Source organism: Pelobates fuscus, chromosome 8, assembly GCF_036172605.1.
Source record: "Pelobates fuscus isolate aPelFus1 chromosome 8, aPelFus1.pri, whole genome shotgun sequence".
In the NCBI taxonomy this organism is placed as follows: Eukaryota; Metazoa; Chordata; class Amphibia; order Anura; family Pelobatidae; genus Pelobates; species Pelobates fuscus.
The window spans coordinates 169,282,944-169,309,436 of NC_086324.1; the positions used below are offsets into that span (position 1 = coordinate 169,282,944).

General features: G+C 44.2%; 1 protein-coding gene across 1 annotated transcript; it reads right to left on the reverse strand.

The window, feature by feature from the left end:
- Positions 1-598: 598 nt before the first annotated feature.
- MSS51 (MSS51 mitochondrial translational activator) lies at positions 599-23,120 on the reverse strand. The gene is made up of 7 exons (XM_063429036.1): positions 23,042-23,120; positions 17,198-17,398; positions 15,886-16,041; positions 11,944-12,068; positions 10,116-10,679; positions 7,664-7,757; positions 599-1,502 (listed from the first exon to the last, which is right to left on the reverse strand). Exons 2-7 carry the CDS (start codon positions 17,377-17,379, stop codon positions 1,295-1,297), a joined length of 1,329 nt encoding a protein of 442 aa, XP_063285106.1. The 5' UTR covers positions 17,380-17,398; positions 23,042-23,120; the 3' UTR covers positions 599-1,294.
- Positions 23,121-26,493: the final 3,373 nt, after the last annotated feature.

Sequence of the window (26,493 nt, forward strand, 5' to 3'; positions counted from 1 at the left end):
ATTTCCTGACTTTTGCTAATTAGATTTAAGCTGCCTCTCATACTGGAAAGGAAGATAGCGCATTGCAATGACCTTTGTTGTTGTTTTTACTCATATATCAGATTATTGATAGGGTCAGAGTGCATAGCAAAATGACTGCTGAAATGAAATGATAAAAGGTTGTAGAAAAATAATTCAATTGATTTGATTAAAAATTCCTTTTTAAAGGACAACTCATCACACCTAACGCACTTGTTGAACGGCTTCATGTGTGAAGTCTGTTCTCTCTTTTTTCTTTTGACAATAAGTGCAGATTTCAATGCAAATAGGCAGTTTTATAAATTAACCTTGTTACATCCCCCCTGGCTGTCAATCAGACAACCGATCCTGTTATTTCCTGGTTTGGTTAGCTCAGTGGAGATACACTCAAGAGGCCTAGAGCACCTGCCTTGCAAAGACTTCTCATAAACAGAAAGAAAAGTGATTTAACTCCTAAACAGCAGAAAGTTGAGCCGTGAGACTTCAGTGGCATGATCTATACACCAAACCTGCTTCATTTAGCTAAAGTTTGGTAATTGTAGTGTCCCTTTAACTAACAATAAATCGGTTAAATCGCTCTTAATTACCACATCAATGGCTGGCACCAGATATCTCAGCTAGACCATTTTGAAGAACAGGCACAGTATCGCCAAATCTTCTGCCAACCAGATTGTCTGATATATGCGATATGGGCATTACGCCTCTTTTAATATTGCATTATCTTATTTTGTGCACAGTAAATATTCTCTTTGTAGAATCCATCATACAGCACGTTTGTTGCACCCATCCCTTTTTTTTAATGCATTGATATAAAATAAATAATGGATATTTTTTGCTTATCACTTGGAATGGGGGGATTTTTCTACCAAGAATTTATTGTACTTTTTTGTTCCATTTAAATCAGCACATTAATCAAAGCAGACCTTACCAAAACGATAAGGCTATTGCTAAATAGTTAGTAAAATGGAACGAAAATACCCGGTAATGACTGATTTCAAAGAAAATATTCGCTGCTCTACATACTGACGTGCTAATGCTAATCGAAACCTTACAACCAAATAATGCCAGCCGCTGCCATCTGGTGGACAAAGGAAGTATGGTTTCCAATTAAGAGTATTTAGTGGCATTTGTCAATACTTCTAGTTAGAAAGCAGAAACATTTGACACTATTCTGAAATCGAATCATTAAAATAGATATTAGATAATAGATAATTGGGCTCTGATTAACATGGTGCTGTGAACGATGGACAATGGGACGCAGGGGTTCAGTTTAGATTTATTCGAGGTCCCCCATGTTGGCCTCAGAATCCTGCCATGTGGGACCCTTGAAGGTCAGGTATAGAGCGTTGCTGTTCACAGGCTGTTTGTTAGGGTCGGACTGGACCTGCTCGAGCTTCAAAGATGAGAAAGGGAGAGGACCGCATCCTAAAACATTGGTGTCCAGCTCTGCCAGGATCTGAAGAGAATACTTCAATTCATGTTCACTGCAAAGAGAAAATTGTAACAGGACTTCAGTGACAGCCACCCAGCAGCACTATGTCACAATGACAGCCCCCCTACCAGCACTTTGTCACAATGACAGCCCCCCTACCAGCACTATGTCACAATGACAGCCCCTCTACCAGCACTATGTCACAATGACAGCCCCCCTACCAGCACTTTGTCAAAATGAGAGACCCCCTACCAGTACTGTGTCACAATGACAGCCCCCCTACCAGCACTTTGTCAAAATGAGAGACCCCCTACCAGTACTGTGTCACAATGACAGCCCCCTACCAGCACTATGTCACAATGACAGCCCCTCTACCAGCACTATGTCACAATGACAGCCCCCCTACCAGCACTATGTCACAATGAGAGCCCCCCTACCAGCACTATGTCACAATGAGAGCCACCCAGCAGCACTATGTCACAATGACAGCCCCCCTACCAGCACTTTGTCACAATGACAGCCCCCCTACCAGCACTATGTCACAATGACAGTCCCCCTACCAGTACTGTGTCACAATGACAGCCCCTCTACCAGCACTATGTCACAATGACAGCCCCCCTACCAGCACTATGTCACAATGAGAGCCACTAAGCAGCACTATGTCACAATGACAGCCCCCCTACCAGCACTATGTCACAATGACAGCCCCCCTACCAGCACTTTGTCACAATGACAGCCCCCCTACCAGCACTATGTCACAATGACAGTCCCCCTACCAGTACTGTGTCACAATGAGAGCCACCCAGCAGCACTATGTCACAATGACAGCCCCCCTACCAGCACTATGTCACAATGACAGCCCCCCTACCAGCACTATGTCACAATGAGAGCCACCCAGCAGCACTATGTCACAATGACAGCCCCTCTACCAGCACTATGTCACAATGACAGCCCCCCTACCAGCACTTTGTCACAATGACAGCCCCCCTACCAGCACTATGTCACAATGACAGTCCCCCTACCAGTACTGTGTCACAATGAGAGCCACCCAGCAGCACTATGTCACAATGACAGCCCCCCTACCAGCACTATGTCACAATGACAGCCCCCCTACCAGCACTATGTCACAATGACAGCCCCCCTACCAGCACTATGTCACAATGACAGCCCCCCTACCAGCACTGTGTCACAATGACAGCCCCCCTACCAGCACTGTCACAATGACAGCCCCCCTACCAGCACTATGTCACAATGACAGCCCCCCTACCAGCACTATGTCACAATGAGAGCCACCCAGCAGCACTATGTCACAATGACAGCCCCCCTACCAGCACTATGTCACAATGACAGCCCCTCTACCAGCACTATGTCACAATGACAGCCCCCCTACCAGCACTATGTCACAATGAGAGCCACCCAGCAGCACTATGTCACAATGAGAGCCCCCCTACCAGCACTGTCACAATGACAGCCCCCCTACCAGCACTATGTCACAATGAGAGCCACCCAGCAGCACTATGTCACAATGAGAGCCCCCCTACCAGCACTGTCACAATGACAGCCCCCCTACCAGCACTATGTCACAATGACAGCCCCCTACCAGCACTGTGTCACAATGACAGCCCCCTACCAGTACTGTGTCACAATGAGAGCCCCCCTACCAGCACTGTGTCACAATGATAGCCACCCTACCAGCACTGTGAGTGTCACAATGACAGCCACCCAGCAGCACTATGTCACAATGAGAGCCCCCCTACCAGCACTATGTCACAATGAGAGCCCCCCTACCAGTACTGTGTCACAATGAGAGCCCCCCTACCAGCACTGTGTCACAATGACAGCCCCCCTACCAGCACTATGTCACAATGACAGCCCCCCTACCAGCACTATGTCACAATGACAGCCCCCTACCAGTACTATGTCACAAGGACAGCCCCCTACCAGTACTGTGTCACAATGAGAGCCCCCCTACCAGTACTGTGTCACAATGACAGCCCCCCTACCAGCACTGTGTCACAATGAGAGCCCCCCTACCAGCACTATGTCACAATGACAGCCTCCTACAAGTACTGTGTCACAATGACAGCCCCCTACCAGTACTGTGTCACAATGAGAGCCCCCCTACCAGTACTGTGTCACAATGACAGCCCCCCTACCAGCACTGTGTCACAATGAGAGCCCCCCTACCAGCACTGTCACAATGACAGCCCCCCTACCAGCACTATGTCACAATGAGAGCCACCCAGCAGCACTATGTCACAATGAGAGCCCCCCTACCAGCACTGTCACAATGACAGCCCCCCTACCAGCACTATGTCACAATGACAGCCCCCTACCAGCACTGTGTCACAATGACAGCCCCCTACCAGTACTGTGTCACAATGAGAGCCCCCCTACCAGCACTGTGTCACAATGAGAGCCCCCCTACCAGCACTGTGTCACAATGACAGCCACCCTACCAGCACTGTGAGTGTCACAATGACAGCCACCCAGCAGCACTATGTCACAATGAGAGCCCCCCTACCAGCACTATGTCACAATGAGAGCCCCCCTACCAGTACTGTGTCACAATGAGAGCCCCCCTACCAGCACTGTGTCACAATGACAGCCCCCCTACCAGCACTATGTCACAATGACAGCCCCCCTACCAGCACTATGTCACAATGACAGCCCCCTACCAGTACTATGTCACAAGGACAGCCCCCTACCAGTACTGTGTCACAATGAGAGCCCCCCTACCAGTACTGTGTCACAATGACAGCCCCCCTACCAGCACTGTGTCACAATGAGAGCCCCCCTACCAGCACTATGTCACAATGACAGCCTCCTACAAGTACTGTGTCACAATGACAGCCCCCTACCAGTACTGTGTCACAATGAGAGCCCCCCTACCAGTACTGTGTCACAATGACAGCCCCCCTACCAGCACTGTGTCACAATGAGAGCCCCCCTACCAGTACTGTGTCACAATGAGAGCCCCCCTACCAGCACTGTGTCACAATGACAGCCCCCCTACCAGCACTGTGAGTGTCACAATGACAGCCACCCAGCAGCACTATGTCACAATGAGAGCCCCCCTACCAGCACTATGTCACAATGAGAGCCCCCCTACCAGTACTGTGTCACAATGAGAGCCCCCCTACCAGCACTGTGTCACAATGACAGCCCCCCTACCAGCACTATGTCACAATGACAGCCCCCCTACCAGCACTATGTCACAATGACAGCCCCCTACCAGTACTATGTCACAATGACAGCCCCCTACCAGTACTGTGTCACAATGAGAGCCCCCCTACCAGTACTGTGTCACAATGACAGCCCCCCTACCAGCACTGTGTCACAATGAGAGCCCCCCTACCAGCACTATGTCACAATGACAGCCTCCTACAAGTACTGTGTCACAATGACAGCCCCCTACCAGTACTGTGTCACAATGAGAGCCCCCCTACCAGTACTGTGTCACAATGACAGCCCCCCTACCAGCACTGTGTCACAATGAGAGCCCCCCTACCAGCACTGTCACAATGACAGCCCCCCTACCAGCACTATGTCACAATGAGAGCCACCCAGCAGCACTATGTCACAATGAGAGCCCCCCTACCAGCACTGTCACAATGACAGCCCCCCTACCAGCACTATGTCACAATGACAGCCCCCTACCAGCACTGTGTCACAATGACAGCCCCCTACCAGTACTGTGTCACAATGAGAGCCCCCCTACCAGCACTGTGTCACAATGAGAGCCCCCCTACCAGCACTGTGTCACAATGACAGCCACCCTACCAGCACTGTGAGTGTCACAATGACAGCCACCCAGCAGCACTATGTCACAATGAGAGCCCCCCTACCAGCACTATGTCACAATGAGAGCCCCCCTACCAGTACTGTGTCACAATGAGAGCCCCCCTACCAGCACTGTGTCACAATGACAGCCCCCCTACCAGCACTATGTCACAATGACAGCCCCCCTACCAGCACTATGTCACAATGACAGCCCCCTACCAGTACTATGTCACAAGGACAGCCCCCTACCAGTACTGTGTCACAATGAGAGCCCCCCTACCAGTACTGTGTCACAATGACAGCCCCCCTACCAGCACTGTGTCACAATGAGAGCCCCCCTACCAGCACTATGTCACAATGACAGCCCCCTACAAGTACTGTGTCACAATGAGAGCCCCCTTACCAGCACTATGTCACAATGACAGCCCCCTACCAGTACTGTGTCACAATGAGAGCCCCCCTACCAGCACTATGTGACAATGAGAGCCCACCTACCAGTACTATGTCACAATGACAGCCCCCTACCAGTACTGTGTCACAATGAGAGATCCCCTATCAGTACTGTGTCACAATGAGAGCCCCCTACCAGTACTGTGCCACGATGAGAGCCCCCCTACCAGTACTGTGTCACAATGAGAGCCCCCCTACCAGCACTGTGTCACAATGACAGCCACCCAACAGCACTGTGTCACAATGACAGCCCCCTACCAGTACTGTGTCACAATGAGAGCCCCCCTACCAGTACTATGTCACAATGACAGCCAACCAACAGCACTGTGTCACAATGACAGCCACCCAGCAGCACTGTGTCACAATGAGATATCCCTCCCTACCAGCACTGTCACAATGAGAGCCCCCTACCAGCACTATGTCACAATGAGAGCCCCCCTACCAGCACTATGTCACAATGAGAGCCCCCCTACCAGCACTGTGTCACAATGACAGCCCCTTACCAGCACTGTGTCACAATGAGAGCCCCTTACCAGCAATGTGTCACAATGAGAACCCCCCCTACCAGCACTGTGTTACAATGAGAGCCCCCCCCCCTACCAGCACTGTGTCACAATGGGTGTCCCCCTACCAGCACTATGTCACAATGACAGCCCCCCTACCAGTACTATGTCACAATAAACCCCCTACCAGCACTGTGTCACAATGAGAGCACCCCTACCAGCACTATGTCACAATGAAAGCCCCCCTACCAGCACTATGTCACAATGACAGCCCCCCTACCACTACTGTATCACAATGGGTGTCCCCCTACCAGCACTATGTCACAATGAGAGACCCCCTACCAGCACTGTGTCACAATGAGAGCCCCCCTCCCAGCACTATATCACAATGAGAGCCCCCCTACCAGCACTATGTCACAATGAGAGCCCCCTATCAGTACAATGTCACAATGAGAGCCCCCCTACCAGCACTATGTCACAATGAGAGCCCCCTATCAGTACAATGTCACAATGAGAGCCCCCCTACCAGCACTGTGTCACAATGACAGCCCCCCTACCAGCACTATGTCACAATGACAGCCCCCTTACCACTACTGTGTCACAATGGGTGTCCCTCTACCAGCACTATGTCACAATGAGAGACCTCTACCAGGACAGTGTCACAATGACAGCCCCCCTACCAGCACTATGTCACAATGAGAGACCTCTACCAGGACAGTGTCACAATGAGTGCCCCCCTATCAGCACTGTGTCATTGTGAATACCCTCTAGCCACACTGTCACTGTAAGTACCCCCTCATTGCACTGTGTCACTGTAAGTACACCCTTGTTGCACTGTCACTGTAAGTACACCCTTGTGTAGCACTGTGTCACTGCTCCTACCAACTGTACTCTGTTAAAGTATCACCTTGTTACGTGGGGCTGTGTCCGTGTCTGGTTCTATATGCCCAATATTATCAGTGATAGGAACTCAGATTATATCATATCATTACCATAATGAGACCCAGAGCAGGGTTAACCATAAGGTGACTATAGGCAGCCGCTCACGAGTTACACAGGGGCTCTGAAACTAGGAATTTGCTTGGCCCCATAACCCAGCTCTATGTGAAGAGGTTGTGGCCCCAAAACGATAACCAGTCGGGCTATGTGGGATCTTAATCCTTCTGATGAGGGCACAGATTTGGGTCAGAACCTGGGGCAATGTGATTAAAATTTCAAATCCTACGCCCCTACACAAGCCTAAAATATGATCTCCAATGTAAAACTGGGGCCACCATGGTAAGCTCACTGGGGGGGAATTTCTACTCGTCATTGGCTAGTGGAAGTATTGAGCCCTGACCTAGAGGATAAATATTACTATAAATTCTATTTGGACTGTGTTATACATTAATTGAACTTGGCACAACCAGCCGCACAACTTGAAGAGAAAGCTATGAACGCAGTGCCCATCGAAATGCCCTCTAACTATTACCGTTACCTGTACAAGGTGAACAGAGATGGGATCTGGTAGTCCCTCAGTAGCAGCAGAGTGGGGAGCCATCCCTCTGTCAGACCCTGGGAGACATGGAATCCTGGAAGAATAAAGGACGGTGAGATGGAAATTGTACACGATTGTGTTCGGCATAAATAGAGACTTACAGACTTATTCACTAAAGTGGGAATGGTCACGGATTTAAAGGGAAATTCAAACTTTATTTGACTAGCTCTTGTGGAAACATAGCCAACTTGGAGAATTTGTTTGATATTTTTTCCAAATCAGTTACTGTGGCCCAAAACTTTGAAAATCACTTTAAATTCTCGAAAACTCCCTGTTGAAGTGAACTCTGTACACACTGCATGCAAAGTACGACCCAGGATGGGTTACATGTCCAGTCGTATGGAGCCGGAGGTGAGAAATTCCAGGGGTGGCGGGGCCCAGTATTTATATATAGTGAGCTGAGTTCACGTAAAGCTCAGGAGGATTACTGGTCGGATAAAGTCATGTCGCACATCGTGGACCTCGTTACAGGAACAGAAAGAAAGGATCAGCACCTGTTTTATATGTATAATATGCCGGCAGTGGCATACGAGCTGGCTCTAACTGCAATTCTCACCAGCCCTTGGATAATGAGACACGCAGTCCATAACCATTGGACAGTGACACAGTTGTCCCAACCAAACCACATAATGTGAGATAAGAGTCGGAATTTAACCTCAGCCACTTTGTTAGGTTCAGCAATAGAACCAATAGGTCCCAGTGTCCCTAAGCCTGTATATCTCGGTGAGATAAAAATAAATCATGGCTTTGATATAATATTGTTACATTAGATTTTCAAATGATTTGTTTTTTGATATCAAAAATATATTTCTTAAAAAATTAAATAATTTTAAAAGTTTATATAAACATATTGGCTACGATTAGGTATTCAGGGACATTTTTTTTCCAACTGTTTATTCTTTACTAGTCTGTGTATTAACAGGGAAGGAGTCTAGTGGGGGAGCAGGATCAGTTTATGGGTGTGGCCTACTGTTCCGAGTAGGAGGGACTTAATATCCTAACATTAAAGGATCACTATAAGGTCAGGAACGCAAACATGTATTCCTGACCCTATAGTGTTAAAACCACCATCTAGCCCCCCTGTGACCCTCATGCCTCCATAAATATAGTACAAATCTTACTGTATTCAAACCTGAAGCTGTAACTCTGCATGCTGTTTGCATAAACAAAAAAACAAGCAGTCTGCTGACATCATCAGAAGTGGTGATCTGAGCCAATCACAATGCTTCCCCATAGGATTGGCTGAGACTGACAAAGAGGCAGATCAGGGGCAGAGCCAGCATGATTCAAACACAGCCCTGGCCAATCAGCATCTCCTCATAGAGATGAATTGAATCAATGTATCTCTATGAGGAAAGTTCAGTGTCTGCATGCAGAGGGAGGAGATACTGAATGTTTGGATGCATTTTAGGCAGCCATGACCCAGGAAGGATCTCTAACAGCTATCTGAGGAGTGGCCAGTGAAGTTATCACTAGGCTGTAATGTAAACACTGCATTTTCTCTGAAAAGACAGTGTTTACAGCAAAAAGCCTGAAGGTAATGATTCTACTCACCATAACAAATTCAATCAGCTATAGTTGTTCTGGTGACTATAGTGTCCCTTTAAAGGACGTATCCTCATGGGTTTTCAAAAAGTTAGAAGACTTTACTGACCCTTTTGTCCCTGTTTCTCTTACATTAATCAGAGCTTGGACTGAAATGAGTCTATATAATATGAGTTAATAAGTTTGAGTGATAATTTCACCACGTAAAACAAGTTTCCTGTTGCTTCTAATGGGGTCCCCTACTCCCATTAGATTTAATCCACTACACAGGACGTTGCAAGACTGTTGGTCCTGGATTTGGTGGTCTAACTCGGGAGTTATCCAGATATTTACCCCAGCCCAGAATTTATTGGCCTCTCTCTCTTCTGTGCCTTCCTTCAGCTGTCTGTTAACCTCAGTATGAGAAATGTTTTCCAGCTGTACTTAGGGCTTGAGCTACTGTTGCTGGTAGGCAGGGGTTGGATAAACAGGCTTCACAAGAGATTCACAGCTAAATGTCTCCACGGCAGTAAATACGCAGGATTTTTTTTAACTCCCTATAAAGCCTGAACTACTGGGAACAAGCTGGGTGGTGGTAATGTTTCACTTTACTCTCCTCTACTGAGAAACCATCTGATCTATTTACTGCCCCAATCTCAGAGTCTAAATATATGGGTCCAGCAGGTGGTTGTTTGGCTTTGCTGAGAGGTGCATTGCTATGTTTCTCTCCTGGTTCAAAATCCCATGACTTAAAGCATTATTCCTGCTTCTAGACACACACGTACTGAAGAAATCTTAAATAGACAAATAGATAAATCGTGTTTGTGGAGCATTGGCCATTATAAATAGGCAAACTAGTTATACACACCTGGATGGAAGCCCACCACAAGATCAGGTCTTGCAGCCTTTTTGGTTTCTATCAGAGTCTCCCAGAAGACATGGTACAGTCCTCTAAATCCACTCAGATATACTCTCCCACGTGGTCCAAATGCCGTCAGTGGGGGTCTCATGACTGGACTGTCTACAATTTCGGGTCCTACCATCACCACTTCCAGGCCCTGATTTCCAGGAAACATCTTGGCAAGTTCATCGTAATCTGTGGTCCTGATGTTCAAGGTCTCGATGTGAGAAGCTCCAACAACGTGTATTGTGATGGGTCCACTATAGGGGTCAACATGGAAGGTATTCATGGCAAAACCAATGCACATTGGTCGAGAGAAAAAGTCACATGTCAAGCGCTTTACGGATTCCCTGAGATCATTATTTTCTGGCCTGGGCTTCCCAGCGTTGGACCACAGCATTGCCATGTAGCGGCCAGACAGTATGTTGTCTAGTTTCTCCTCGTGATCCTCCTGCATGGCAAACCAGTCTTCCCAGCTCTTTATCTCCGAATGCGTTTTTTTCCAAGGTCCAGTCGTAAATGGAATATCTCCTTAAATAGAAAATATGACCAATGAGTCAAGCACAACTGAACTCAAGCGTTAGAAATATACCGTAGATATAATCTTAAACACAAGAACTAGGGACATTAATTGACACTATCGTGATAGCTGCAGCTAGTCATAGTTTTATCTGAGTTCGAAAGTTATGGAAAAATGGCAGGCATTGAATATGCCAATGAAAGTTATGTATAAGAATTCATAACACTAAACAAGTCAAGATATGTAAAATGTTAGACCCTGAGGTTGTATTCAAACTGTCTCCTACCCGCCAACCCGCACATCTATGTATGTTGCATTATTAATACCTTTACATATGTCAATATGAATAATCGGCAAAGACAGCAACACGATGGCACTTACGAGATTCATTTAATTTAAAAAGTAATTATATTTCAGAAAATACAGTTACAATTATCTTGGAACTAGTCTCCAGTGTTCCTGTGTCACCGGAATTATTGTTGCCTGCAGCTGCATACGTCTGTTACAGAGGAATATGATCATCCCACGACGTTCGATTTTGTAGCAGACTACAGCTGAGAAAGCTCACGGCGTATCATAAGCTCAATATTATACAGTTTGTCTTTGGTGTTGGTTGTTTTTAAAGAATTGATATTGGAGTATACATTACTTAATGCCAGAAATGCTTTTCCGATGGTTCGATGGGTCATCAGTACTCTAGGAGTTGTACGACGTGCAACCATGGACAGTCGAATACCAATCTCAATTGTCCACATTGTCTCCAGTTTAGGTCTCTGCCTGCACTTACGTGCCAACAACAGTTCATCATCTGCTGGGGGCTAGATATCGGTTTGCATCTTCCTGTGGCAGTAGGCACTTGACATGCTTCACTGTAAAACCATGGAACTGTTAGTGGTGAATCAATAGCAGCTTCAAAAAATGAACAGGGCAAACTGAAACGTAAGCAAGAGAGGGGGTGATCTATTGCCACTGGCTTGAATATCCCCCTTCTGTACTCCGAGATTCCACACGTGCAGCAGATTCTGAAAACTAAAAATGCTGGTGTTTTGAAGGGAACAGGGAAATTAATTGCGAATACAGATACTCCACTGGCTCTTAATTGTCTTCAAATGATGGTGAAGGTATAAAACCCACACTGTTAGCGACCGGTGACCATTAGGTAAAAAAGCAACCTTGTCTATGGCACAGAAAAGCATTATTGGTATTTTATTCCAATATGGGCACCCTTGGTATATAGTCTTGAAGGTTAATGTTTATGAACTTTATGGATGTTACCTGTAAAGACCAGCCATTCGACTAATCTGTCAATCGCTGCCAACTTTAGTTTCCGGCAGAATTTCTTGTGCGATGCCCAGTTCTCCCGAATACACTCTGAGCTACAGTAATACACGTTCTGACATCTGCAAGACAAAGGGTCACATATCAAAAATAATAGGATATTAGGATGGAAAAGGCCCAAATGAGTGAAAAGGAATAAATAAAAAGCAGAAAATTGTATTGAATACAATTCACAAATAAAAGGATATTGATAAATATTTAAAGGGACACTATAGTCACCAAATCAACTTTAGCCGAATGAACCAGTGTTGGTGTAGAAATCATGCCCCTGCAGTCTCACTGCTCAATTCTCTGTCATTTAGGAGTTAAATCACTTTTGTTTCTGTTTATGCAGCCCTAGCCACACCCCCTCTGACTGTGACTGACACAGCCTGTATGAAAGCATGGTTTCGTTTTCAATCAGATGTAACTCACTTTAAAAGTTTTATCTCCCGCTCTGTAAATTGGACTTTAACTACATACAGGAGGCTCCTGCAGGGTCTATCAAGTTATTAACAGAGCAAGCGATAAAAGATTCTAAAATAAATAGAATTTGCAATAAAGGAAGTATAAACATTAGATGACTCTTTAAAGGAAGTGTTTAGGAAGAATTGTGTAAATCACATGCAGGGGGGTGTTGCTAGGGCAGTATAAACAAAGTGATTTAACTCCTAAACGGCAGATAATGGAGCAGTAAGACTGCAGGGGCATAATCTATACATCAAAACGGCTTCATTAAGTAAAATGATGTATTTATAACTCGTTTTCCTGGCCCTATAGGGTTATTAGGTCCCTCCCTCCCTCATGGCCCCCATCCCACTGGGCTGAAAAGGTTAAAACCCCTTCAGCCACTTGCCTTAATCCAGTGCCGGGCTCCCTCGGCACTGGTGACCTCATCTCCCTGCCGATGTCAACTCTGAATGCGCATGCGCAGCAAGAGCCACGCACACATTCAAATCGCCCATAGGAAAGCATTACTCAATGCTTTCCTATGGACGTCCAGCGTGAGTTCAGTGCGATTTTCGCATTGAGGGTCGCGGAAGCACCTCTAGCTGCTGTCAAGGAGACAGCCAATAGAGGCTGGATTAACCCTCAATGTAAATATAGCAGGTTCTCTGAAACTGCTATGTTTTTGCTTCAGGGTTAAAACTAGAGGGACCTGGCACCCAGACCACTTCATTGAGCTGAAATGGCCTGGGTGCCTATAGTGGTCCTTTAACTATAGGGTCCCTTTAATATATGTGAACGGATGCAAAGCGCAAAAAAACCTTGAGAGCAAAAACCGAATGAAACGCTTCAGGGATAAGACAAGAACAAAATACTGTAAAGGAAAACGGCTTTTTAGATATATACACATTCCCTTTCTTTAGAGAAGTATTCACTAAAATATCAATTGTTGCGATTTAAAACGGAAATTAAAAGTTAATTTTATTTTAGGCTAAAAAGCTGAAATGAAAAAATTCTCCAAACCAGATCTACTGTTTGACTACTTTAGCCTACATTTCGCTATTCGTGTTTTCATTTGTTACAGCTCCGAGTTAATAAGTTAAAACTCTTAGTTAATAACCCTGAATAGCCAATCAGACAAACAGCTTGTAGAGAACATAAGAAATTGAACAAATGTTTTTGGCATGTGCTAAACCAATCACCTGGACGGATTTAGTCGATGTCCGACACATGTTGGCGTTGCCAAGTCCATACAAAGCTGCCGTGTTTCTCTGCACGGATGTATATTACTGAAATTCCCAACACTGCGCCTGCAGACTGATAACTAACAGTGCGACGGTAGAGGGAGAACGGACACTGCGCCCTTTACTAATAGCTTCGTGTTTCTTTACCGTTAGAAAATAATTCTCCATTTTCCTTCAAAGGGATTTGTTCACTAAACACCGAATGGTAGCGAAACAAACCCTCGATCATAAAATCGAAGCTAAAATAGCAAAAACTGTGACTTGAGACAAATCGGAGAATATTTTCAAATCTGCTATTTTCCCTGCATTTTGCAGATCAGCTCAGCTACAATCCGTTGTTTAGTGAATATTTAGCTTTTCCTACTATCCAGCTTTTACATTAAATACATTTAAAAGGACTCTGTTATGGAGAAGATGTCAGTCTCTGGTTTTTACGTTGTCCTCCTAATTTAACCCACATATTGTGCTAGCCAGATAGAGATATCTAACATTTAATGTACTTATTGATGCCTGTCTTTGGTGCCACTCACATAGCGAATTACTGTGTGCTTGTGCCAGTGTCTTGTGAATGTACAAATGTGGGCATCAGGCCATGTGTACATCCAATGCTGTACAGTTTGGGGTGTGCTGAATTTATGGTTAGGAATATGTGGATGCTGCTAATCACATCTACTACACCTGGCTGGCACTACCACCCCTTCCAATATAAAGGGGGGCATGTTACTCTGGTGTGTGTCTGGATGACTGGCTGTCCCTCTAGCCTTCCGTCTGACATGTGCAGGACCCTGGTATGGGCAGCTACACCCTGAATTATGCTAGCGTCCAATAACACTTTAATACTCTGCTTTTACAAAAATGTGTAATGGCACCCGAAGCAGAACACCAGACAACCAACGCAGAGTGGAGGAACAGGGGTCGCACTGAATTGAGGACAGTTTGGAGTTATTAGCACTATTTAAATCCTCTCTGACAGCCATCTCAGTTGCAGTAGTAGTTTTCTATTACGTCTAACTTGTACAATACACATTTGTGGCCAGTTTCACCACTGATTAAACGCACATGTTTTGTGAATCATGGTCCTTCATCTATGCGATTATAATGCCATTACCCTTTATAGAATTGTATATGATTTGTTAGTATTTATGTATTACTAAATTAACATTGCCATGCTGTTATATGTGGAGTTACTGGATAACCAGAGGAAAATGAGGAAAAGAGACAGCCATCCTCTAGTATGGTCATTTATATTGTGATAGCAATCTCGATGACTCCCTAAGGTTATACGGATCGCAGATAAACAAAGTCTTTGGAATGAAGGACAATCTGAGAGCTGGGTGACACAGAATGTGTATATCTGTTAAAGTGCTAACAGGACAAGAGAACGTCTTGAACCATGTGTGAACGCATTCCATCTCATCAGGCACGCTCTCTGACCAAGAAAGACCGACGCGAGCCCCTGACAAGACGTTACCAGTCACTGTATTATTTGCTGATCAGAACGTCTGGTTAAGGGCTCTCTGACCAAGAAAGACCGACGCGAGCCCCTGACAAGACGTTACCAGTCACTGTATTATTTGCTGATCAGAACGTCTGGTTAAGGGCTCTCTGACCAAGAAAGACCGACGCGAGCCCCTGACAAGACGTTACCAGTCACTGTATTATTTGCTGATCAGAACGTCTGATTAAAGCTCAGTGGAGATGGTAACGAACACGGGAGAGGGTGTTTATTGATCTGATTATTGTATTGCGCCAGAAGGAATTCTGTTTGCGTCACACATATATGAAATATTTATTCTCACACTTGATCACATGAGATGCACCCCTTGGACCTCTATAAACTTTAATTTATGTGTTGGAAGCAGATATTATTCTGCAGTTCAAGCTTTAGTGAATACACCACAAAGGTCCCTACAATTACAATGATTTATATAGCGTCAACATATTTCGCATCGCTGTACTATAGGTAAGCAAGGCAAATATTCAATTCTAACAAAACATATACGACATACGACTTACAGAAATGGTACGTAAACACTGGATACAGTTTGTTAATAGTTAATTTAAGGCTGTTGTAAGTCTAATGCAGTGAGAGGCAGTACCGTACACAGCAACGATGCTGCATGCCTTGCAGTGCATTGTGGGAAAGGTAGTCTGCCACACATGCAGTTCCAAGGTATAGGAAGTACAGGCTTATTTATTAACGGTATACCTTTTGCAGCGCCTCATGTTGCGAGGATCGGAGAGGTGAGATGGGAGTTTCTTACACTGAGCACAGAATTTGTAGGTATCTTCCATCTTCTGAAACATCTCCGAGTACGTTCGGATGCCATAATTTGTAGCAAGACTTGTACCAGTAAGTGCAGTCCTGAGGACATTTACAAAGGAAAATGTAAAGAGATAGGGGTATTTAGAACCCAGAAGTTACTTACATTATTCATTTTTATTTTAAATGTATGAATCAGATGTATGATTGATATAACCCTTATAAAAGGCACAGGCAGGGCATTTTATGCAAATGTGTCTGCTTACAGGAATTTCTCATTTGTCTTTGTTTTCCCCCTTTTTAACAAATCCTGCAACCTGGGAACTAGAGCTGAATTGACATTAAAGGGGGATTGGAGATTGGCAAACCCACAAACAAATGAGAAACATACACACTGACACAATTTATTGTAGAGGAGATTAATGAGAAAATCTGCATAAAATGCCTTATATAGCCATATATAATAAATAAAATATTGCATAACAAGTAACAACTGCGCTATGTTGTGATAACAAGACGTTTTTTCACTGGGGCTGAATCAGACAATCCTCCGTGAGAGGACGCTGCTTAATCAAGGTTAACTCCAAGATTGTCAGGCGAGATGTGAACAGTTGTTTTAGGAGAGTGACAGTTAATGAGATTGAAACACCAACATTTTAAGTGGCAAACATTAAAACAATTACAAAAGTGAAAGTTACACCTATGAAATGTCAACGATACTGCTTTAAATCAATTCTACGATAGTCCATGAAGCTATTTACCATGATATAAAATAGCCAATGTAGTGTCCCTTAAAATGACAAACAATTCAGAGAGGAATTAATAAGGACAAACTGGATAGTGCAGACTGTAAAATACGGTATTAAAATGTCATACGAAATCTATATGCTCATCGACATTCAAATGATCTTCATGTGCTCCCAAAGATAGGCCTTTCTTGGATTGCACAACCAAGGGAAACGTGGACTGTAAAGGTAGTAAGTTCTAATCTAGGAGCAATTAGCTGGAACATTCCACTGGTTTCCATGGCAACTGCTCCACTTTCAGATCTATGCACCAGAAATGGTCTTTACACATTTAACTTATAAACAAATGGCTACCCTGAGCTACAGATTACTGTAGAGAACACTCATTGTTAAATGGGCTGGAGGGAAGAGAAGGATAATAGAACTCTATGAGTAAACCTGTACGATGTTGCAGTTGACAAAAGAGAGAGACGTTCCGAGAGAGGCGACAAACAATTGAAAGATCCATGTACCGATATTCTTCGTAGCTCTTCATGTTCAGTCTTTGCAGGATGACGTTGGAGAGGCCAGGGACATTGCAATCCATCGCCATGAACCCCAGAGAGTCCGTGTAGTAACTGTTGGTGGCAGACGGTGAAGCTGTAGATTTCGGTCGGGAGCGGCTACTCTTGGATGACGATTTTTTCTGTGACATCGTGACAAGGTGAGAGTTCCTGAAATATGAGATTTTGGAGACAGATCAACTACAGGTAAAACTGTATAAGAGGAATTTAAAAGAAAAGTTAATAATTTTAATCAATAATAGAAATTGCATTGTGTAAAGTTCTGGAGCAATTACCATGTCAACCGATGGCATTAGTAGTAATATTTGAATCCAGACACCCATTCACCCTCATTACCTCCTTCTAAAGCATTGTTCTGGACAATTCCCACATTACCCAGCAGCACACTTACCCCAGCTCCCCACACCTCCTATAACGCACACTACCTAAACAGTATGCTCATGCAGCTCCCCACACCTCCTATAACCCACACTACCTGAGCAGTATGCTCACGCAGCTCCCCACACCTCCAATAACCCACACTACCTGAGCAGCATGCTCACCCCAGCTCCCCGCACCTCCTATAACCCACACTACCTGAGCAGCACGCTCACCGCAGCTCCCCGCACCTCCTATAAGCCACACTACCTGAGCAGGACGCTCACCGCAGCTCCCCGCACCTCCTATAACCCACACTACCTGAGCAGCACGCTCACCGCAGCTCCCCGCACCTCCTATAACCCACCCTACCTGAGCAACACACTCACTGCAGATCCCCACACTACCTGAGCAGCACGCTCACCGCAGCTCCCCGCACCTCCTATAACCCACACTACCTGAGCAGCACACTCACTGCAGATCCCCACACCTCCTATAACCCACACTACCTGAGCAGCACACTCACTGCAGATCCCCACACCTCCTATAACACACTACCTGAGCAGCACAACCTCTGCAGCTCCCCTCACCTCCTATAGCACACACTACCTGAGCAGCACACTCAGTGCAGCTCCCCGCACCTCCTATATCCCACACTACCTGAGCGCACACTCACTGCAGCTCCCCACACCTCCTATAACACACACTACCTGAGCGCACACTCACTGCAGCTCCCCACACCTCCTATAACACACACTACCTGAGCGCACACTCACTGCAGCTCCCCACACCTCCTATAACCCACACTACCTGAGCGCACACTCACTGCAGCTCCCCACACCTCCTATAACACACACTACCTGAGCAACACACTCGCTGCAGCTCCCCACACCTCCTATAACACACACTACCTGAGCGCATACTCACTGTAACCTGGTTAGGGTTCAGGGAGATGAATCTAGAAAGTTAGAGTATTAGAATTTTTTGCAGAAGAAGGATAGTTCTGGAGAGATGTAACAGGGATGAATTGCACAATATAGTTTGGACTCAGAGAGTAGGATGGGGATGCATTGTAGGATGAAAGAGGGAGTTCATGTAGATACATCAAGAGAATATGTGAGAGGTGTCAGGATGTGAATACGGGAATAGTCTGATAAATAATAATAATAATAATAATAATAATATCTTCCCATTGATACATAGGGCTCTATCTCTTCCCATTGATACATATGGCTCTCTCTCTTCCCATTGATACATATGGCTCTCTCTCTTCCCATTGATACATATGGCTCTCTCTCTTCCCATTGATACATATGGCTCTCTCTCTTCCCATTGATACATATGGCTCTCTCTCTTCCCATTGATACATATGGCTCTCTCTCTTCCCATTGATACATATGGCTATATCTCGTCCCATTGATACATATGGCTATATCTCGTCCCATTGATACATATGGTTATATCTCTTCCCATTGATACATATGGCTCTCTCTCTTCCCATTGATACATATGGCTATATCTCTTCCCATTGATACATATGGCTCTCTCTCTTCCCATTGATACAAATGGCTCGCTCTCTTCCCATTGATACAAATGTCTCTCTCTCTTCCCATTGATACAAATGTCTCTCTCTCTTCCCATTGATACATATGGCTCTCTCTCTTCCCATTGATACATATGGCTCTCTCTCTTCCCATTGATACATATGGCTCTCTCTCTTCCCATTGATACATATGGCTCTCTCTCTTCCCATTGATACATATGGCTCTCTCTCTTCCCATTGATACATATGGCTCTCTCTCTTCCCATTGATACATATGGCTCTCTCTCTTCCCATTGATACATATGGCTCTCTCTCTTCCCATTGATACATATGGCTCTCTCTCTTCCCATTGATACATATGGCTCTCTCTCTTCCCATTGATACATATGGCTCTCTCTCTTCCCATTGATACATTTGGCTCTCTCTCTTCCCATTGATACATTTGGCTCTCTCTCTTCCCATTGATACATATGGCTCTCTCTCTTCCCATTGATACATATGGCTCTCTCTCTTCCCATTGATACAAATGGCTCTCTCTCTTCCCATTGATACATATGGCTCTCTCTCTTCCCATTGATACATATGGCTCTCTCTCTTCCCATTGATACATATGGCTCTCTCTCTTCCCATTGATACATATGGCTCTCTCTCTTCCCATTGATACATATGGCTCTCTCTCTTCCCATTGATACATATGGCTCTATCTCTTCCCATTGATACATATGGCTCTATCTCTTCCCATTGATACATATGGCTCTATCTCTTCCCATTGATACATATGGCTCTATCTCTTCCCATTGATACATATGGCTATATCTCTTCCCATTGATACATATGGTTATATCTCTTCCCATTGATACATATGGCTCTCTCTCTTCCCATTGATAGATATTGAAATCAATCTTTCGAATCCCTATCTCCGGCCATGTCTCCCATCACTCCTTACTAGCTCCTCGCTCCTCGGACACAGGAGAAGTATTTAATTTGGAGAATGTTTTACAGTCTCCACCAAGCAGAGTAATAACAAGCACATCCATCTCCTGCCCCTTTTCATCAGCCACTCAGTGCTATGTCTCTGCCTGTGTCTGGCCTATAATTAGGGGCTGTCTACACCGGCCAGGAATCTCCTCTGTAAGGAAAGTCTGACACTGGAGACTAGTGAATGTCAGGCACAGCTTCCCCAGGACACCCACCCCAGGGCCGGGGAATGTGGGTCACAATAAGTGTCATCGCTAATGATGACATCTGTCAGGATATATATCACTTATCTGAAAATACACAGACCGACCTCTACCTCACTCACTGGCACGTAGTCTCATAAGTCCCAACATACATTAATTTATTAAAATTACCATTCACATTATTAACTTATATAGCAGCAACACCTTCCGCAGCGTTGGGTTAATTAAGTCAATGACATAATAACTAAAGGTTTGACAAACAATCCAGTTATCAAGAGCCTTGTCTGCAAGCTTACAATCTAAAAACACATTTCTCTACGCATGGAAATGTTATATCTCAAACCCAAGCTTCATATACAGACAAAACTCTCAATATACAGCCAATACACAGAGAGCTCATATACAGAGACTTAGCTCTCACTATACAGCTCTATACACAGACACTGGTCTTGGAAAATAGCCAAAACAGTCTTCAAAAACCATCTGTTAAACAAGGTGGGGGCACTAGGCAGTCGGAGCCGGTGGGTGGTCAGCAATAACTGGGAGGGGGTCTTTAATAGTACTGTATGTGCAGTTTGTAAGGGGTCTCTAATTGTATGGCCAGTTATTGATAGCGAGTGTACTCTAATGGGCAACTATTGACAAAGACTGTACTATACTGGGCAGTTATTTAGGGGGGCTGCTATAAAATGGACAGCTGGTGGGGGTCCATTAATATAATGAACAGATGGTGGAGGATCTGTCAGTATAGACAATTGGTGGGGGTCTGTAATAGTGTGGATAGCTAGTGGGTGGTCTGTAATATGAAATATATCCAATGGAGGGGGTCTGTAATATGAAATATATCCAATGGAGGGGGTCTGTAATATGAAATATATCCAGTGGAGGGAGCCTGTAATATTATTGATATCCAATGGAGGGGGTCTGCAATATGAAATATATCCAGTTGAGGGGATCTGTAATATCAGTATCCAGTGGAGGGGGTCTGTAATATTATTTATATCCAATGGAGGGGGTCTGCAATATGAAATATATCCAGTGGAGGGTGTGTGTAATATTATTGATATCCAGTGGAGGGGGTCTGCAATATAAAATATATCCAATGGAGGGGTTCTGTAATATTATTAATATCCAGTGGAGGGGATCTGTAATATTATTGATATCCAGTGGAGGGGGTCTGTAATATTATCAGTATCCAGTGGAGGGGGTCTGTAATATCAGTATCCAGTGGAGGGTGTGTATAATATTATCGATATCCAGTGGAGGGGGTCTGTAATTCAGTATCCAGTGGAGGGGGTCGGTAATATTATCGATATCCAGTGGAGGGGGTCGGTAATATTATCGATACCCAGCGGAGGGGGTCGGTAATATTATCGATATCCAGTGGAGGGGGTCTGTAATATCAGTATCCAGTGTAGGGGTCGGTAATATTATCAATATCCAGTGGAGGAGATCGGTAATATTATCGATATCCAGTGGAGGAGGTCTGTAATATCAGTATCCAGTGGAGGGGGTCGGTAATATTATCGATATCCAGTGGAGGGGTCGGTAATATTAACAATACACAGCTCTAATACAGAGAATAAACTAATGAAATGTTAACCCACTTAATGCACAGCTTACAATACATAGTTCTGATACACTGCTCTAATTGCAAATGTTCTAATAGACAGACATAATAAACCTGTTATATGCATCCACCACAATATTATATATCACTGTGAGTTTTATTGCTGTGGAGCTCTGTGATACACTCACACACTGCACATTGCTGTGAGTTTTATTGATGTGGAGCTCTGTGTTGCACTTGTACACACTGGATATTGCGGTGAAGCTCTGTGATACACACACACTGTATATTGCTGTGAGTTTGGTTGCTGTGGAGCTCTGTGATACACACACACTGTATATTGCTGTGGAGCTCTGTGATACACACTGTATATTGCTGTGAGTTTGGTTGCTGTGGAGCTCTGTGATCTCTTGTAAAGCAGGAAGACTTGGAGCTAGGCAGTGAGATTCCCCATCCACCCAGGCTTGCTCTGGTTAGCTCCCCCTCTGATGTTATACATTAATCTCACTTTATATACAGATCACATCTAATTAACTGGGAAATTCATCTGCCATGGTATTTAACAGATCCACATGGGGACGGGAAGAACATTGTGAGCTGCTATGTATAATTAGATAATAATAATAAATATGTTTAACCCTTTTCTAATCAGACAGGTAAAGCAGTGATCTCACTCGCCCCCAGTTGGATGTCCATTTAGAACCCTAATCACAGGGGTGTCCCCAAAATTCTTCCAGTGCAACGCCAGTATGTGAATAAGCAGTGCCTCTCTATACATCCTCTAAAATCCCAAATGCAGAGACGGCCAATATTCAGGGGGCACCCGCCTTCTATTGCCCTATTCTGCAGGCTCCGTCACTAACCCCCATAAAGCAATCTCTGAAATGATTCAAAAAAGACAAACATATTATAGAGGCTTATTTACTAAACTGAGAAATGTGGAGAATTGGGAAGGAAATCACACATTTTAGAACAAATCAGCCACAACACACACTCTCCAACGTCGGCAAATTATTTTCCAATTTGGCTATTTTGGGCTAAAACGTGCAATTTGATGTAAATTCTCCGCAATCCCCCCAATTAGCGAATAACCCATAATATATATAATATGCTGAGATCTCCTACGATTACGGACATTTTACCTTGATTCCTGAAGTCCTCGGTCCGTTGTTGTGCGGCAGATCTTGGGTCAGGATTTGGAGAGTCAGAGTTCGGAATTTCTCCAAACTCCCCACCCCACATAAGTGGGAAGATACCATATCGGTGAAACTTGCAGCTGCCAAAATGTTTTCACAACCTGTCTGTCTATTAATATCCCACGATGATATTCTGACCAGGTTGGGAAAGCAAGAATTCCTGGGTGAGTCCATTAACCCTTACACTGCCAAGCATCTCAGAGGCAAAAAAAAAAAAAAAATCAGCTTTCATTATGGCAGGAAGTTTATAAAACAGCGGCAGATTTTAATGTCACTACTTTTAATCTAAAATAAAATGTAAAATTCATTAAACAAAAGTAAACGTACACACTGCGCTTTGCTGTAAGTTTTATTGCAGAGGAGCTCTGTGATACATTAATGAACGCTGCACGTTGCTGTGAGTTTTATTGCGGTGAAGCTCTGCGATACATTAATGAACGCTGCACGTTGCTGTGAGTTTTATCGCGGTGGAGCTCTGCGATACATTAATGAACGCTGCACATTGCTGTGAGTTTTATTGCGGTGGAGCTCTGCGATACATTAATGAACGCTGCACGTTGCTGTGAGTTTTATCGCGGTGGAGCTCTGCGATACATTAATGAACGCTGCACATTGCTGTGAGTTTCACTGCTGTGGAGCTCTGCAATACATTAATGAACGCTGCACATTGCTGTGAGTTTCACTGCTGTGGAGCTTTGTGATCTACTCATCCTCCCTCCCGTCGCTGTAGTGGAGGCAGGGAGTGGCAGCCGACAGATACTTGGAAAGAAGTCTAACCGTTCTGCTTACATTGCGGTTATACATTAAAGTGGTTATGGTGCCACTGCACTGCTTTAGCCAGTTTTAGGGGCTATGGTGCATGAAGTGTTCCTTTAAAATGGGGATCCTGTGCTCATTGGAGTAAAGGCACTCCAAGTTATAATTATCTAGCATTTATTAAATACCAGCATATTTAGCGGTATAGTATTATTGAGGAAAAACAAACAAGTTACGGATATATCCCACTATTTTATATCGGGGCATGGATTATAGCAAAATAATGTGTTTATCTCAAGATCCCTTTAACCATCTAGCCCTAGTGACATTATTTATCTAATCACAATGTGATCAAACACAACGCAAACCACATGAAAATGAACTAAGTGTTTTCTGAGGTTGCGGAGCCTATGTGGGCCTCCAGCACTGGGGTTTAACAGTCTTGATATAACCCTTTCAATATCAGACAGGACACAGAGCCAGCCAAAAAGGTACATTCTCCAACTGCTATAGAACTACAGCTACTATTGTGAGATCTCGGACCTCCAATAACGAAGAAAATATACATATTGCGGCTTCAGTTCTAGTTATTAAAGGGTTAAGTGTTTGTTTTTTAGAATTTTGTACGCACTTCTCATTTGCTGAAAAGAACCGCAGTTGATGTGTGTCTTATACGTATTCCTGGCACAGAGCTAAATTAAACATACCGCTTACTGACCCTGTAAATACATTGAGCGCTCTCAGGGAAACCATTTATAGTCGATTTCCGACTAACATTAATCTATTGTGTGGGTGATAAAAGCTTGAGGAAAAAAAAATACAACTATATTTAGGAACAATTGGCGTTCGGCGGCTGGGGGTAGAGAAACCCTGAACACCGCGGAGTCACTCGGCTCTTAAAATATTTTAATAAGGAGCACGTGGATGCATTTGTGTAAAGTCTGTCAAGCTTGTTAAATTAGCACCTTATTAAGGATGGGGAGGGAGGGGGTGATGACTCGTCCTATATTTAGAGATCTGTTTAATTTTTGTTCCGAAGTGGACCGATGAAAAGTAATTACGAAGTATTAATTTAAATGCCAATCAACACGCGCGTCGGCAGAAATCGCCCCAAGTGTAATAATATTTTACAGATATAAGACGACGAACAAATTGGTTCTTGTCATTTCTGCCTGTTCTCTTTTTAGAAACAAATACAACACCTTTTTGTCTGACCGGCGGGGTAAAACGTACATATCTCACTTTGATTTACTCACGCTCGATTATTTTGAACAGTTCAGGAACAAAATGTTATCTCTGATGGGTGTCTGATTGCGCAGCTACAAAGCTAAAATGGATCTGGCAAATCTATCACAAATTCTATAACGCACATAACTGGACGCACATGGTAATCATTTTCGTAAAGCATCAACATGTGCCGCAGGTATGTATGGTGCGTAGACTAACAGCAACAATAAGTGGCGCAGCATCCAGCTCAAAATATTTACTTCTGGCATCTAGGTCCAACACCTGTCACTCATTCGTGACACCGTGATCATGTAAAATCTCATTTCCTCAAGTCTCAATGGATGATAAATATAAATAAATATTATTATATCACCTCTGGGAAAGCTTTTTACTTTCCTTATTCACCTGGTACCGAAGTTCTTGGCTATTCGAGCCTCACAATGTCTCTCCTGACAATGTTGCTCTGCATATTGCAGAACTTTAAGCCAGTTTTGCCCCAGTAATGTGGTTCTGTGATTGTGTTATAGTGCTTGGTAATAGCCCAGTTAGCCAGGATTCAGAGCCAGTCTGTCCTGGGATCAGATAATACATCCAGCTATACAGGTCCTGAATGCCAGCTCTCCTACGGTCAATGCACTTTACCCTCTGTTGTCCCTACATTAGATGGTGTCTTCCTGTCCCCAGTTTGTCACCAATAATGGATGTAGTGATTATTTGATTTGACCCCTGCCTCTAACCTGGTGTAGAATGAGTCCACACGCTCAGCATGTGGCTTTGCTTTCCATGCATTGAGCAGTGCTTCTATTCTGTTAATGGAGGAAACTGACATGCATGCATGGACCTGCTTGCCAAGAGGGAATTACTAGACCCAATATTCAAATGATAGAGATAGAGATATCAGTTCCCCCATGTAATAATATACATTATATACCACATCTCCCATGTGATACTATATTATATACCACCTCTCCCATGTGATACTATATTATATACCACCTCTCCCATGTGATACTATATTATATACCACCTCTCCCATGTGATATTATATATCAGCTCTCCCATGTGATATTATATATCAGCTCTCCCATGTGATATTATATATCAGCTCTCCCTTGTGATGTGATATCAGCTCTCCCATGTGATGTGATATCAGCTCTCCCATGTGATGTGATATCAGCTCTCCCATGTGATGTGATATCAGCTCTCCCATGTGATGTGATATCAGCTCTCCCATGTGATGTGATATCAGCTCTCCCATGTGATAATATATCAGCTCTCCCATGTGATATTATATTATATATCTCCTCTCCCATGTGATATTAGATATCAGCTCTCCCATGTGATATTAGATATCAGCTCTCCCATGTGATATTAGATTAGATATCAGCTCTCCCATGTGATAATATATTATATAT

Bases quoted from the DNA above. Each gene is read 5' to 3' on its own strand.
- MSS51 (XM_063429036.1), bottom strand. From the start codon at position 17,379: ATGTCACAGAAAAAATCGTCATCCAAGAGTAGCCGCTCCCGACCGAAA. The intron at 16,042-17,197 runs GTACATGGATCT...AAATGTCCTCAG, and splicing joins AAGAGCTACGAAGAATATCG to GACTGCACTTACTGGTACAA. The intron at 12,069-15,885 runs GTATACCGTTAA...TTTGTCTTGCAG, and splicing joins AACATGAGGCGCTGCAAAAG to ATGTCAGAACGTGTATTACT.